The 16,518-nt window shown below is 49.4% G+C and overlaps 1 protein-coding gene across 6 annotated transcripts; it reads left to right on the top strand.

The window, feature by feature from the left end:
• The first annotated feature begins 21 nt into the window (after window positions 1-21).
• si:dkeyp-27e10.3 (UPF0606 protein KIAA1549) lies at window positions 22-16,360 on the top strand. 6 transcript variants are annotated; one of them, XR_005036105.1, is made up of 22 exons: window positions 22-617; window positions 1,264-1,486; window positions 3,544-4,875; window positions 5,132-5,217; window positions 5,467-5,635; window positions 6,890-7,020; window positions 7,153-7,339; window positions 7,590-7,649; window positions 7,753-7,907; window positions 8,043-8,220; window positions 8,435-8,619; window positions 8,854-9,059; window positions 9,143-9,273; window positions 10,652-10,848; window positions 10,925-11,169; window positions 11,489-11,636; window positions 11,767-12,069; window positions 12,293-12,345; window positions 12,434-12,561; window positions 12,645-12,799; window positions 12,948-13,661; window positions 13,693-16,360. XR_005036105.1 is itself a non-coding variant. In XM_036944486.1 (21 exons), the coding sequence occupies exons 2-21, from the start codon at window positions 1,357-1,359 to the stop codon at window positions 13,173-13,175; spliced, it is 4,401 nt and encodes a 1,466-aa protein (XP_036800381.1). In that variant the 5' UTR covers window positions 22-617; window positions 1,264-1,356; the 3' UTR covers window positions 13,176-16,360. The 6 variants fall into 6 exon arrangements, 4 of the variants coding, with proteins under 4 accessions (XP_036800381.1, XP_036800382.1, XP_036800380.1 ...); XR_005036104.1 differs by having other exon boundaries at window positions 12,948-14,002; window positions 14,034-16,360; XM_036944486.1 differs by having other exon boundaries at window positions 8,860-9,059; window positions 12,948-16,360.
• Window positions 16,361-16,518: the final 158 nt, after the last annotated feature.

Genomic DNA, 16,518 nt, shown 5'->3' with positions numbered 1-16,518 from the left:
CTTATTTTGAAGATCATTTGGCCCTAATATTCTACATGAAATCCATATAGATCCATGATTCACAAGGGTCTATGCCTTGCATCAAGCAGGACAAGTTAACCGGTATTTTGAGTGCTATTCTCCAAGCCAATGACCAGGTATGTTGGCACACGCATTTGAGGAATGCTAGGGGTGTTGCAGAGAACGCTCTGCTGCAAAACCATCTAAGCGATGCGCGCCTCCCAATAATAAACCCAATTATAGCGTGCTCATGATTTGTGTGTGGAATCGAATGTCATTTTCGGGTATTATGGACAAAATTAGAGGCGTTATGATAGATTCCTATTTGAGGCGGACAGTATGATACTGAGACGTGTCCAGAATCTCAGGTTTTCCAATAATGAGCGTGTGACGTTTCACCGCGAGATGAACACGGCGCGGCTTACGTTCAAGTGCTCGGCCGCGAACAGATTCAGTCATTACTGGCGACATTGGGAGTTATTTATCTAACGGAAAAAAACGGGTTTTCAGTTTCTGCAATATAGTAATTGTGTTCGTTCTCTCCTTGCCGGGGAGCGCGTGGCTGCATGGGCCTGGGAGAGGCGTGACGCGCCTGTACCGCATATCCTGGATGGCAGGTAGGCTCCATCACATCGCTGTGAAAAAATAGGCTATGGAAAGAAAGAAATGCGCCGAATGCTATAGGCTAACTGTGTGTTTGAGATATTTTGATTAGGCTTTTTTCTTTTCTTTCAGTTACACTTAGGTTGGTTTAACATTATCAGCCGATTGTCAGCATTCAGTCTAAAAAAGGCTTCCAAATTTGAGCTATTAACAGCTCGCCCTTTTTATCACTGAAATGTATCAATTTGTCTATTGCTGCGAAAGTGTAGGCATACTGTGGGAAACTGTAAGAATGTCCGCTAGACGAGGTAGCCTAATGATAAAGATAGGATAATAGGTTTGGAATTGTCATGTCCGACAGTATTATAGGTTAATTATGATACAACTAAATCCGTTGGCTATCTCAAATAGACCTAATAAATAAAGGAACTGCACGGTGGCCGTCGGATGTGTGAGATGCATGATGTTTGTTGGCAGCCGTGGCCTAGTATAAGCCTCCCAATAATGGGGTCAGCCAGCTATCAAATGTGTCAGGACACTGGTAAGGCGTCTGTTGCTTTAGTAGCCTAGTTAAAAATAGGCATTAACCCATTCAATGTATCTATACAATGAAGATATTGGTATTATTAGGCCTTTATCTCAATAGATTTGTATTATTAGATATTTGCATATAGGGTCGCCTGAAAGCATGCAGTGATGATGCTATTGAGGAGAGATGGCATCGCACGTGTGTGATGTGACAACTAGCGTGCCATGGAGATTCTGATGAGCGCGTGCTCGAGGATGTGCCCCGGAGTCTCTCAGGGCCTGCGCACTAATTGCGCGCACCTGCTGGTAGCATCCTTGCTGGTGTCCATGACGATGTCAAGCTCACCTGTTGCAGGTACGTGACATTTAATTGTCTTACCCTCATAGTCATGGATGACTGATAGCTTTGAGTCAGAATGATAAGAACTACTGTTCACACCTGGTTTCATCAAGGTACACTGAGACAGGGCCAGTATTTGACTTTCATTAGACTTTCCCAGTATTTGACTTGCCCTTGACCTTTGGAGCTGGCCTTGGTGCTGAATGCACCAACTTCCATATTCACCCCCATCTCGTCACCTAGTGTCTTTCCATCCTTTTAACTCTGTCCATTCATCCTCCTGCATCTCTGTGACTCGGTTATGTCGTCGGGGACAGATGGACAGTGGATGCCTACACACACAGTCATCCCTCAGTCTGTCCCACTCACCGGCCTTGAGGCATCACACACACACACACATACGGCGCATACAAGCACCCCCTCAAAGTCAAAATATATCCTGACTTAAAATAAAGAAATATGTGGGCGGCTGTGCGACAGGGGCAGACGGCCTGCTGCCCGGTGATGAAGGATGTTTAGCACTGCTGATTGGATCATTGTCATCACAGCCATGTGGATCGACAGTAGGGTGCTGCATGCTATTCTTAGAAACACAAGTCTTTTCTCTCACCCATCTTCATTCCTGCGGTCTCGCTCTCTTTCTTTCTCCTCTCTCTCTCTCTCTCAATTACTCTTCCCCTCTCTAATTCTGTTTCTCTGTATTTTTTTCTGCTCTCTCCATCACTAACTCCCTCTCTGTATCAATGTAATGCGTGCGTGCGATTTGATCCTGCTGTTGGCTGGGACGCCTCTTGAGCTGTGTGCCGTGTCTGCAGCATACCAATGAGCTTGCCGCCACACAGCACGTGATGCTGCCGCAATGCACGGCAGAGCCTAGTCGAGGCTAGGAGGAGGAGGCAGGGTCCTCGCCATAATGTAACTTACTATACTGCTGTGTGTGTGTGTGTGTGGGAGAGGGAGGGGATGGAGGAGCAGGGAGAGCTAGGAGATTGTTCATTTATTCTGTTTGAGTCAAGGTAACCATCCCAGAGTGATTATCATACATCTGTACTGTGATAAATCTGTATTGTGATACAGTATATTGTGCATAAAATCATGATAAATGCACTGTGGCACTGGGTGTTTTTCAATGCCTATGTGTGCGTGTAAGACTCCTCAGTGTCCTGTTGAGTGACGATTGTGTGCGCAGGGCCGACCCTCCAAATAAGCGACAGTCGGGGTCTCAACTTAGTGCTGAGAGTTAGAATGATAGAATACACAAGGTGGCATTTTGAAATTTGGTACTGCATCAGCAGTTTCCCTCTTATGTCAGTCACTCAATTATCCCATGTCGGCTAACATTTTAGCCAGCTATCTAAAAATTTGATGTAGTAATCATGCAGGGCACGTGCCCAGGGGCCCTGACCTCCAGGGGGCCCCCATTGATTTGTTAGTCACTCACCCAGATATTGTATTAACATGGCATAAGTCATATGGCAAAATATGTGGAATTGCTGGAAATTGGCATTAAAACAGAAAATATTCACCTTTTATCAAAATGTGTATAAATTGCAGGAAATTGGATTTTAAAACTGCAACATTTCTCTCTGCCCCATGACAAAATGTGTAAAATTGCAGTACTTTTTACAATTTGTTATGAGCCAAGAGGGGGAGACACAGATGTTTTGCCCATGAGATAGAAGTCACACAAGCAAATCTCGCTTAGGGCCCCTAAAAGGCTAGGGTCGACTCTGTGTGTGTGTGTGTGTGTGTGTGTGTGTGTGTGTGTGTGTGTGTGTGTGAGTGAGAGAGAGCTCAGTGCTGGCCTCTATCCTCTGCTCATTGTATTCTCTAGATGGAGCTCAGCTTTAACTAGGTCTCTCAGCCACCAGCAGGGATTCTGCTCAGTCTGCTATGTTCATACATGAATTTTAACCATGCACACGGCCCTGCGAAAAACTAGCGTCCTGTCCAGGGTGTGTACTTGTACATCAAGCTGCCTCGCGCTACAGAAACAGGAGAGGCTCCTGCACTATGGGCCACTCTGGCCTGGACAGTCACACGTGTTGTGACGGTAGTTTATCTCTCCACAGGCGGTGTGGACTCCAACGGAACGACAGCAAAACGGTCCTCATCGCGGTCGTCATCGTCACCCTCTTCCAGATGGCCAGGCGCCACCCCACCCAAAGACACTAGTCCCCATGGTAACACTGACGCTGCCTCAGTGGACGATGAAGCTCAGGGCATACATCTCCTACTGAGACCCCCGGACCTGCTGTCCCCCAGCCACCCCCCTCCTCTGCCCCCCCACAGCCAGCCCACCCTCACCCCGCCCCCGCCCTGGGAACACGCCCCCTCCCTAGAGGAGGCCTGGGGGTCCGGTGACTACCTGGAAACGCTCTCCTTCATGGGCCCAGAGGGGGAGGAACTGGCCCTGGCCACACCCTTACCCAGTCACACATACGACCCTGACGACGTGGCCTCCTATGACACCTCCTTCCCCTCCCGCCCAACCCTCCCCCTGTCCTCCAGCCTCCTCCGACCCTATACGTCCCCCACCTCCCCCCTCCGGGAGGGTCTCCCCTTTACTCACCCTGCCCAGCCTGAGGGATACCCTCACTGGGATGAAGAAGACTATGACCTGGGGGACATTTTTCCTCTGGAGCCCACGGAGCTGCTGCTGCCGGATATGAACAGTCTGGAGTACTACACTAATCTGCTGGCCAGAGAGCGAGACGAGGAGAGGGAACGGGAGAGAGAGAGGGAAAGGGAGCGAGAACAGGAGAGAGAGAGGGAAAGGGAGCGAGAATGGGAGAGAGACAGGGAAAGGGAGAGGGATCGAGATGGAGAAAGAGACAGAGATAGAGAAATTGTCATCCCACCCCCAAAGACCACCCCCAAACTTGGCATCACACCCACCACTACCACAAAAACACACATACACACTCAGCCCCCATCCCCCTCCCCTAGCACAGGGCCCCCTCCTGCCCGGGACCACAAGCACCCTCTTGTCCCCTCAGCAGGTCCCACCCCTCCCCTGACCCTCTCACCCACTCTCTGGGAGGGTCAGGGTACCTCCACCCCTGGAGTTAGACCCACCTCCAGAGTACCCCCTCAGCCTCCTGTTCGGCCCAGAGTCCCCCCAGCTACCCCTGGCAGACACCCTCCACTGCCCCCATCTAACACAACCAGCCTGGCTCGCCCCCCCATGCTGCGACCTCCAGGGAGGGAACCCATAAAACCACCACCACCACCACCTGTGACCGAGGTCCCCAGCAACCGACCGACGACCACTACCAAGGCAACCACTGTTACCACGACAACCCCTGGTACCCTGGCGAGCATCACCCGGACTCCCCCAGCCCCTCCAGGACGCCAGTATCTGTGTAACGTCACCAAGCCTGACATGTACCTGGTCAGAGTGGGTAAGACAACACCAGTAGAACTCAAAGTAGACTAGAGATGGAGGTACATATGAGAGGCAATTGTATGCCAATATTGTAGATGGGGATGCATTGCACTGTTCTGGCCTGTCAATTGTGTTGTGCTAGGATCTCATGGTCACCTGTTTTAAAGGGAGCACATCCCTTGGTTAACATATAGCTTAGGAGTGTGTTTTCAGGGAATGCGTTGGCAATAGTTGAATGCAGGTTGTTTGAGGTTAAACCTGTCTCTTCCTAGTCCTGCCAAAGTCTGGCTCCACTGTGGGCTTTGGCCAGGTCAGGGACATCTTGAAGAGGGAATTCAACCGCTCAGTGGAGTTGCAGGTAGGCCTACTATCAATACTCACTGGGGAAGCTTTGGGGAAAGAGCATGATTGTAATCATGAGATGCATTGCAGGAATGTGCAAATTTGCCCTTCACAAATGTCTTGAAAGCCAATCATGCCTGGCTTCCTTCTCCACTCTCTCCCTCTGCTCTGCTCTCTTCTCCCTCACAACCTCCTCTCCTCCACTCTCTCCCTCTGCTCTCTTCTCTTCCCCCCCCCCCCCCTCTCCTCTCTCTCCTTCTGCCAGTTCCTGAGAACTCCGTCTAGCCTTGCGTTCCGTGTTGTGGCGGGACCTCTGATCTTCACCGCCATGTCTGTCGTCAACGCTCTGCGCCAATCAACACGAAGCTCCTCCTTGTTCCCCACTGTCTCACCTCTCTACGGCATACCTGATCACAAGTACCAGATACACTCTGGTAGGAACCTCTCTCTCCTCTCTTGCTCTCACTCTCTCTCTCACTCTCACACACACATATATATATATATATATATATATATACAGTGCCTTGCGAAAGTATTCGGCCCCCTTGAACTTTGCGACCTTTTGCCACATTTCAGGCAATAACGCCCAATTTTTCAGTTTTTGATTTGTTAAAAAAGTTTGAAATATCCAATAAATGTCGTTCCACTTCATGATTGTGTCCCACTTGTTGTTGATTCTTCACAAAAAAATACAGTTTTATATCTTTATGTTTGAAGCCTGAAATGTGGCAAAAGGTCGCAAAGTTCAAGGGGGCCGAATACTTTCGCAAGGCACTGTGTATATATGAATCGATCCTGCTATAGGACTCATTGAGACCAGCAGGTCTCGAACGACTAAAATGAACGAGTCACTCAGAAGTGAAAGAGATTGAGTGAGTCGTTAATTTACATCATTCGTTTGACCTGCTGGTCGCAATGAGCCCTATAGCAGGATTGATTCACGCTCCTCCGGCTCAGAGGCTCCAGAGACATGGTGGTCAGACCACTTGTCTGTCATATATTGGCACAAGGAAGTAGATCATGATGCAGGCAGCATAGAGAAGAAAAATACATGTTCAGAACTGATCATTGATCTCCTGAATGAACTGAATGTTGTGATGACACAGCTTTGTAGAACCAAAACATACACCGCCTCTGCTCAACAAATTTGTTTAGGGGGGGGGCAGTTTGAACGATATTGTGGCAGTCAAGCAATGCATTCCCCCAGGAGTCGTATGCCTAGCAATCTACTAAATAGACATAGTTTAAATCAAACTTTTACAAGTCTGTCACAAAATGCAGCTCCAATAAGCTATGGTGAACTAGAGGCTTGTAGTAGAATCATGACTTGAGTTTTCAGTTCATCGTTGGCTGGTAGGCGGTCCTTCATGCTCTGGGCATTACTATAACAAATGAACTGAATTAGTCAAAAGATTTGTTCTTTTGACTGAACGAGTCAAAGTTCTGAGCCGAACTTCCCATCACTAGTGTGTGTGTGTGTGTGTGTGTGCGTTTTAGTGCTGCATTGGACAATGTGTGTGTACTGTCAGTGTGATAATCTATAATGTGTGTGTACTGTCAGTGTGATAATCTATAATGTGTGTGTACTGTCAGTGTGATAATCTATAATGTGTGTGTACTGTCAGTGTGATAATCTATAATGTGTGTGTACTGTCAGTGTGATAATCTATAATGTGTGTGTTTTCTAGTGCTGCAGTTTGTGCCCGGTCACGTGGATGTGCGTGTGTGTAACTTCAGTCAGCGAGTGGAGAGAGGACTGCTGATGGCCTACACAGAGACACGCAGACGTGCACATGAATTTGGCAACGTTACTGTACAGGTAAGAGTCGTAGCCGTGAATGTGTGTGTACTAGCCATTTACTAGGGCAGGTTCAGCGGAGCTGAGGAAAGAGATTCAGATCAATCAAAAAGTTTGTCAATCTGTAACGTGTGTGTGTGTGTTTACCTCCAGCTTCTGAACATCACCATGGGTCAGGCCAAGCCGCAGGGTGACCAGAAGGTTCCGGTGGACATCACGTTTGCGTTGCGTGATGGGCGGGGATACCTGTTGGGGTCAGAGGTCAGCGGTCACCTGAGACACCTAAGCACGGTGGAGTTCAGCTTCTACCTGGGCTTCCCCGTGCTGCAGATCGCTGAACGTAAGTCTCACACACACCACACACACATCTCATCTACCCCTCACTGACACTACACGCACACCCCATCTATACACCAGTTACTATCCCACACATGCATGTGCACACACTTATACACTCTCACACCTGGGTGCCGTTTATAGCATCCTGACCATATGCATGTACTGTACTCCCACACATACCCATTCTAAATTAGTTGCGTGCCCCACGGACATCAGTGAAGTAACCTGCTGTCCTGTGTTTGTCTCTCCAGCCTTCCACTACCCCGAGCTGAACGTTTCTCACCATCTACGCTCCTCCTGGGTCCGCACCGGTACGAATGTGGAGAGAATTACCGCGCTAGAGCTGCATGCATGTGTTGCAGTCACGACGGCCGTTTTTGAGAAGTGCATTAGTGTTGAGTGTGTGTATTGCAGTGTTACTGGGTGTCCAGGAGCAGACGGTGACTGAGCGGAGCTTCAAGGCTCGTCTGGAGCGCCGTCTGGCCCTGCTGCTGGAGGAGGGGCTGGGGGACGGGAGTCAACGACCCCGCTGGAAAAGATCCACGGCCGTGGGCAACAACAGCTTACAGGTACTCAACACACTTATCCACTCTCGCACCCACTACTGGTGCTGTTTGTAGCATCCTTACCACATGCACATGCTGTACTCCCCCACACACTACACCACACACACACACACTCTGACTCCACGGCGTTATCTCCAGGTGGTGCGTGTGTCGAGGCTGGCAGGTTCAGGGCGTTCACTGGAAGTGGTGTATTTCGTGGAGGGACCAGAGGGGGAGAGAGTCCCTGCTGATGCCACCGCTGCCACCCTCAACCGCCTGGAGCTGCAACGGGCTGCCATCGTACTGGGGCACCGCGTCCAGAGACCCCTTGCCCAGCGTGAGTCTATGCATGCGAGCGTGCGTGTTCGAGTGTGTGTCCGTGCACCAGCGGGTGGCTTGTGTATGTGGGATTTCGATAAGTTGTATCCAGTGATTCGCAATTGTATGCCCATTTAGGTTGGCTGCACTCATTTCCTAATGTACAGTAGCATATTGCTTAGATAAAAGTGTAAGCTGATTGTATATGTACATACTGTACTTGTCTTCTGTAGCTGTGGAGACCCTGACGGTGCCCCCGTCTGAGACTCAGAGCAGCAGTGTCTGGCTGATTGTGGGGGTGGTGGTGCCTGTCCTGCTGGCTATCTTTATCATCATCATCCTCTACTGGAAACTGTGCGGCTCGGAGAAGCTGGAGTTCCAGCCTGACGCCATCAACACCATCCAGCAGAGACAGAAGGTCAGGGGCAGGGGTGAAGGGTTAGGGGTCGAGGGTCGACCTAGATGAGGGACTGGATTTGTTATCTGACTGGAATTGCATCAAAATAAGAAGGGCATAAGGCTGTAGTCATGCATACATACAGGTCTTGATGTGCTTGGATCTCTACTTGTTCCACCCTTTTCTCTCTCCCCATCTCTCTTTCTCCCCTCTTTCTGTCTCCCTTTCTATACCCCCCCCCCCCTCTCTCTCCAGCTGCAGGCTTCCAGTGTGAAAGGGTTTGACTTTGCCAAGCTCCACCTGGGGCAGCACAGTAAGGATGACATCATGGTGATCCAGGAGCCTGGTGCCCTCCCTGTGCCCATCAAAGAGTCCACCCCCTCTGAGGGAGGGGATCTCAACACTCCCAAATCCAAGGGCTCCTCCACCAAGGGTGCCCGCGCTAACCGCCGTAGGGGGAGGTTGGTAACAGATCCACAAGCAGGGATACATCCACACTAATCCACAAACCCACACTAACCGCTGTTTTTCTCTGATTGGCCAGACTGTCCCCGTCAGATGGTGACTCGTTAGGTAGCGACCAATCGAGTGGCAGGGAGTCTGCAGAGGAGACCACCAGACATGTGGGCACGCCCCACGAGGGGAAACCGCACCGAAACAAAACGCCCAAGAATGGCAAGAGACACGGCCATTTCTCTTTACCCTGAGGCCTTATTCAGAACATTCTGATAGAAATGTACCATAATAGAACAAACTGGATTCTTTGTCAGGTAGATTACAATGAGGAATCAGGTCATCTCTACATGTATACTATTCTATCTACAATGCCCATGCTGAAACACAGAGGAGAAGAAGTGGTAGAGGGAGAGATTGTGTGAATGAGAGAGTGCAAGTGTGTATATATTTGTGTGTGTGTGAATGTGTGTGTACGTACGTGCGCGTGTCCTAGAGGGAGCTATGCGCTGAATCAGCAGGAGAACAACTGATTAAAGGAGATGCATCAGAGGGAAAAAGAGAGGGAGAGCGAGGGAGAGGGGAATGAGGAGTGCAGGAAAGCACACAGGATGGAGAGCGAGTGGAGAGGGAGAGGGGAAAGAGGAGTGCAGGAAAGCACACAGGATGGAGAGCGAGTGGAGAGGGAGAGGGGAAAGAGGAGTGCAGGAAAGCACACAGGATGGAGAGCGAGTGGAGGAGAGGGAGAGCGAGGGAGAGGGGAAAGAGGAGTGCAGGAAAGCACACAGGATGGAGAGCGAGTGGAGGAGAGGGAGAGCGAGGGAGAGGGGAAAGAGGAGTGCAGGAAAGCACACAGGATGGAGAGCGAGTGGAGGAGAGGGAGAGCGAGGGAGAGGGGAAAGAAGTGCAGGAAAGCACACAGGATGGAGAGCGAGTGGAGGAGGGGGAGAGAGAGGGAGAGGGGAAAGAGGAGTGCAGGAAAGCACGCAGGATGGAGAGCGAGTGGAGGAGGGGGAGAGAGAGGGAGAGGGGAAAGAGGAGTGCAGGAAAGCACGCAGGATGGAGAGCGAGGGAGAGGGAGAGGGGAAAGAGGAGTGCAGGAAAGCATGCAGGATGGAGAGCGAGTGGAGGAGGGGGAGGGAGCAGAAACGGAGGGGAGGAAGAAGCTTGCAATGTGAACATGTCCTGAATCGCTCTCCCACCAAGTGATAATGCTTCTTGCCCCCTCCCCCTCTCTCTGTCTCTCTCTCTGTCTCTCTCTCTCTCTCTGGCCTCCTTTCTTTTTGTTCTGGCCTGGATCATAGGGAGGAATAAGATGGGAATGTCCTCGCTTCATGTTGAGTGGTTCAGTAAAGCTGCAGCTTGCCAGGAAGAACCCAGTTTAGTGCTACAATATTACTACAGTTTACCTTACTCTCTTTCTCCCTCTCTCCTCTCCCTCTCTCCTCTCCCTCTCCCCTCTCTCCTCTCCCTCTCTCCCCCTCCCCTCTCTCCTCTCCCTCTCTCCCCCTCCCCTCTCTCCTCTCCCTCTCCCCTCTCTCCCCCTCCCCTCTCTCCTCTCTCCTCTCCCTCTCTCCTCTCCCTCTTTCCCACTCCCCAGTCCCTCCCGCAGGCAGTGGTCCAGATGAGCTGCTCTCCTCTTCCTCCATCTTTGACCACGTGGACCGTCTGTCCCGAGGCTCGTCTGACGGCAGGGGTCGCCAGGCCAACAAGGTCCAGCTGATTGCCATGCAGCCCCGGCCCAGCCCACCACAACGCTCACACAGCCCCACCATCACAGAGAGGGTCAGCGCAGAGGTGAGAATACACACTATTACACACACACACACACCTTAAAACTCCTTAAAATCTTGGTGTGTGTGTGTGTATCTAGGTGGCTCTGAGACATAAGTCAGAGATCGAGCACCACAGGAACAAGCTGCGTCAGCGGGCTAAGAGGCGGGGCCAGTGTGAGTTCCCCTCTATGGATGACATCCTGGATGCCTTTGGGCAGGCGCAGGAGGAGGCGGGGCAGGGAGGGTGTCCCCAGCGCCTCTACAGCTCAGCCCATGACCACATGGACAGCATCCTGCACCCCGACCACCCCTCGCCCCCCACCCCAGGGGAATCCAGGAAGAGGTGAGATGGTCGTACATACTCAAACTCTTCGTCTTTCCTCCATGGTCAACTTGTTTCATAAATACCTCCCACTAGCATCAGGTGGTTTTCATTCTTTGTATCAAGATTCTCCTTTTCGTTCTTCTGCATCGACCTCTCGATAGAAGATATTTGCATCCCTTGAACACGGTTTCCCTGTAGATCCCAAAGAATAGTCACGCTGAATATGTGTGACCGATCTGTATTAGTGTCTGTGACTGAATTGGATGGTTCTGTGTGACTCCGTTGTATAAATGTGTCTGTGACTAATCTGTGCCGATGTCTTTCCCTGCCCTGCCAGGGGGAGGCGCTCTCCTCGGGGCCGGCGGAGGAAGCAGGGGAACGGCAGTCTGCCAGACACAGACAGACTGACGGACAGAGACCGCCTACTCACAGACAACAGCGCCACCTACAGGAAATACCCTGGACTCAACAATGTGGCCTACATGGTGAGACACACATACTATGCGCATACTGTGTGTGTGTAGGTGCGCATAGTATGTGTGTCTCACCATGTAGGCCACACACACACACCATATACATGCTCACTCACACTTCCTCCTCTTCTCTCTCTTCCAGTCCGACCCAGACCTACCTCCAGACCATGGCAGCCCCTCCCCTAACGACGAGGTGTTTGACCACGCCCCTCCCCCGCCCCCCTATGTGCCCCCCCAGCCGTCCATCGAGGAGGCGCGGCAACAGATGCACTCCCTATTGGACGATGCCTTCGCCCTGGTGTCGCCCTCCTCCCAGGGCAGCGTCAGTGTCGGGGTCACGCAGGTCAGCCCCGCCCTGCCAAGCCCCTCTCCCTCCCCACAGACACACCCATCACGCCAGTGGGGCTCCTACCCCGCAGCCCCCACACACAGCCCCTTCTCTGCGGTAAGAGTGTGTGTTTGTGTGTACTCCCAGGGTCTCTTCTGTGAAGTATGAATCGTGCTGTCTCTCTCTCTCAACCTCTCAGCTTCTCTCTCTCCCTCTTTACTACTTTGCATCTACATGTTTCTCCTCTCTCTCTCTCTCTCTCTCTCTCTCTCTCTTTCTCTCTCTCTCTCTATATATATATATATATATATATAATGTTCTCTCCCCTCTTCCTGTCCAGAGGTATGCAGAGTTGGGGATGTCTCCCTCGTCAATACAAGGCCTGTCGCAGAGGTGAGACAGATGTTACTATACTACCCAAGCTGAAGTACATTCGGTGAATGTCAGCCTTTCTAAAATCTGGTGTATGTGTGTGTTTCAGGCAGGGCCTGGGTTCAGAGGCCTATGTTACTGAAGAGGAGCAGTTGCAGGATTCTGTCTACGCCAACAGGGGGCAGTATGAAGAGCCTCCCTCCTCCTCCAGACCTCGGCCTGTTGGGGGAAGCACAGGTAAAGGCACCATGGGTGTGTGTTAATTGGGATTAATGTGTGTAGCTAATGATTAGTTACATATGGTGTGTTTGTGTTCTCAGGTGCTCAGCTGCATCACCTGACTCAGGTGGGCTTGTCGAGCCGGATCAGTGCGTACCCTGGGGTGGGCCGCAGCGTCTCTGGGCCAACAGGCTCCAGCTGGAACCAGCAGCCTTTAGACCAGGACCTCTCCAGACCCGGAGCCAGCAGGGAGACTGTGAGTCCAGACTACATGATGACCAACAGGGACAGCATGAGACTGTATTGGGCGGACCATATGTCAGAGATGAAGAGAAACATTTGTTTTCCAGAGGAGTAATTTGATCTCTCTTACCCCTGTCTCGGATCTATCTCCCTCTCTTTAGGTGCTGTCGTTCCCTGAGTTCTCCTCCTCCGGTGTGTTTCAGATGCCCAGCTCCTCTCTGGGAGACCATTCTGTCCCCCCAATGCTCCTGGCCCCTCCCACTCCAGAGTTCTCCCTAGACGAGTCCTCCCCCTCAGCCCAAAGCTCCGCCTCCCTGATCAAGGCCATCAGGGAGGAGCTACGACGGCTCGCCCAGAAACAGGTTGCTGTGGCCAGCAGTTACTCCTAGACCAGTGTGAGCCCCTACCCCATAACTGGTCAAAACTACTGACTCTAAACTGGTCCGAACCAGTTTGAACTACTCATCCTAAGCAGGTATGGATTGGACGGAACCACTACCCCAAACTAGTTTGAAACAGTCAGAACCACTTTCCCTAAACTGGTGTAAAGAGGCTCATACTACTATTCATAAGCTGGTCTGAACAAGACTGAACCAGTCTGCAACAGATACGATTTCCTTACAACAATAACATCACGGTTCTTTACAGGGTTCTTCTCTCTGTAAAGGTTCCCCGTTCAACAGCACAGTGTTTCCACTGGACAGGAGGATCGAGTTTGTTTTCTTCAGTTCCATAGAAATGCTTCCTTGAGAGGGGTCGTCTCTACCCTTCCTGACCTCGTGTATGTGGTGCTAAACCTCAGCCTCATGTCTCCTGTCATTAAGTTAACCACGCATTGCCTTCAACACACATTCATCATCAGCCATATTGGTGAGGTCTTCTCCATTCATCAGCCATATTGGTGAGGTCTTCTCCATTCATCAGCCATATTGGTGAGGTCTTCTCCATTCATCAGCCATATTGGTGAGGTCTTCTCCATTCATCAGCCATATTGGTGAGGTCTTCTCCATTCATCAGCCATATTGGTGAGGTCTTCTCCATTCATCAGCCATATTGGTGAGGTCTTCTCCATTCATCAGCCATATTGGTGAGGTCTTCTCCATTCATCAGCCATATTGGTGAGGTCTTCTCCATTCATCAGCCATATTGGTGAGGTCTTCTCCATTCATCAGCCATATTGGTGAGGTCTTCTCCATTCATCAGCCATATTGGTGAGGTCTTCTCCATTCATCAGCCATATTGGTGAGGTCTTGCACTGTAGAGAGATTTGGAGTATAGTATACTTTGGGCACGGGGGACTTGAATATACAGGTGAAAAAAGTATATGAAAAATGAAAATATTAGTAGATATAAAAATCCCAAATTAGCACAATATGAATTAATAAGGGTGACCAATGGAGTATTGAAATTGTATTTATTTTTTATTGCTCTGAAAGTATACTTTTAAATCCTTTTATTTTGTTCAAAAGAAGATGAAAAAAGACCAATACTGTTTGGATGTTCTATGGCTGTATTCTCCCTGTGTTGGCGCTCACTGTTGCCGTGGAGCTGATCATAACGTTGTTTATCGCAGTGGAGACGTCGCTTAGCATAGTCGCTCCCTGCCCGTGTGTTCATGTGTTGCCGGTACAAAAATGAAGAAGGAAAAACCATGGATTTGCAGATATAATGTGTATATATATATAGCTCTTTTCAGTAGGTGTCAAAAGACTTGACATGGGGCTAACCTATCGCATCCACCACCAATGTGACCTTCTGGGGTGATGATTGACTCTGTCAAATTGATTCAAGATTGGAATAGGAATGATTGTATACAATGGTATGAACATCGACAAACGTGTTGCAAAGGTGATTTTGAATTTAGGGATTTTGATGGGGTGGTTTATAGCGAGTGAAAAACACTGTCTAATTTAACCCAAATGGCTTCCTTTCTTCATCTCCTTTTCTTGGTCAGCTCTTATCCAAATGGATGTAAAGGTGAACCTCTCGAAGGAGGTGGATCTAGGAAACAATGCTATTTAGGACAAATCGACATATACTATACTGTAGTAGTTGGTGGGTTTGGTGGTGGTTAGGAAGTGCTCTTTGTCTCCATCTGCTGGTGGTATGGCTGCATGGCTGGCTTCCATCTCTGCTTCAGGCTGTTTTCTCTGTGGTCTTATTGGGTTTGGTCAATGGTCAGTAATGTGTGGGTTTGTGCAGGCGAGAGAAGGTTTGCCCATACAGCTCTGTGCTCTAGCAATCTACAGCATGTTGACTACATTTGAGGCTTCGGCTAGCTAGCTATTAGTGATGTGACCGTTAATTGTTGTCTTCTCTCAGGCATGCTGCTAAAATAAGAACTTTTTTTTTAAACAAAAGTTCAACTGAAGAGTTGTAACACAAGTAAAGAGGTGAGAAGTGCCATCCGAACATGATCCATCCAAGCACATAACACATCATAATAATCAAGCAATAGAAAATATACAATATGTTGGTGTTATTCTCTTGTTTTGCTTTTTCTAATAATATTTTTGAACCTAAATGAAAATTGATAACAATAAATATAGAATATAAAAGAAAATGAATATAAGCGTAAAATATGTCAAACTATTTTATCTGTGATTGCTCAATTATATGGACAGCCTTCCAACAGAAGGACTAACACATCATCTTCCCTGTGGACCAATCCTGATTCAGAACTCTTCATCTGCTGGGACTTATAACCTTCCTGATTGGACCTAGTACATGTCAATAAGGCTGTGGGATTATACGGAGAGTGGAGTCACGGAGAGTGTGTGTGCACGGACGACAAACCGATTCACCTGGTGCTACTAAGTAACTTACAATAACAGACCCCTCTCTCCCTCTGTACTGGGGGTTGGAGTGTGTTGTCTGCTCAGTCTAACAGCATCTCTCACACAGCCTATACCGACATGGGGAGCACAGACACACTGATGTTGATTGATATTCCTATCTAAAAAGATAGGATTCTCTTGTCACTTCAAGCTCTGGACTTTGAGTAGCTGCGGGCGTCTCATGAATGTTTCATAGATCTGTGTTTTCTAGATCTGCGTTTCATAGTTCTGTGTTTTCTAGATCTGTGATTCTCTGTGTGTGTCTCCAGAGTGTCGGAGCAGGTGTGTTGTTGGCCCTGATATCATATGCCTATACTCTGCCTCCAGAGGGTATGTGTTTTGTTTACCTTTGAGACTGGGGCGGGCTCATCTATAGGCCACACCATGGGGCGTGTCTTTGTAGTAGACTCTCGGGTGTATTAAATGTCAGACCAGGGTGGGGTTCCTGCCCGACTAGATTCACAGACACTGCATTGCGTCAACCAATGGTCGCATGCCACCGCATCGACTGCTCAGTCAAAAATCACATGTTGTGGTTAACTGGTATGTTAAACACCTATCCAGCTGTTGTGAGGTCTGGCATGTCTGCAATGTTGTCAGGCAGGACCACCAATACCAGTTTTTACAGCTCTCTCACCTTCCCACTCTTCGTACCTCTCTCCTTCTGAGCTGCATCCCCATGGTGTATTGAGTCTAAATGATGTGTCAATCAAACATTAAAGAAATGTGTTTAAACTCAGCCTTTGCTGTCTTCATCTTTTTTTTCTCTACAAAAGTGTAAAAAAAATGATAGTATTTTAGTTGCTGGTACCTTTTTGTTGTTGTAGAGATTGGCTAAGGTTTACAGGTGAGTGCAGCTGTGGAACAGAAGTCTTTCTGTTTAGTTTTGCACCTC

Source organism: Oncorhynchus mykiss, chromosome 15 (assembly GCF_013265735.2).
Source record: "Oncorhynchus mykiss isolate Arlee chromosome 15, USDA_OmykA_1.1, whole genome shotgun sequence".
Classification (NCBI taxonomy): domain Eukaryota; kingdom Metazoa; phylum Chordata; class Actinopteri; order Salmoniformes; family Salmonidae; genus Oncorhynchus; species Oncorhynchus mykiss.
The sequence above is the reverse complement of the archived record's forward strand: the minus strand, read 5'-3'. Positions and strand labels throughout refer to the sequence as shown.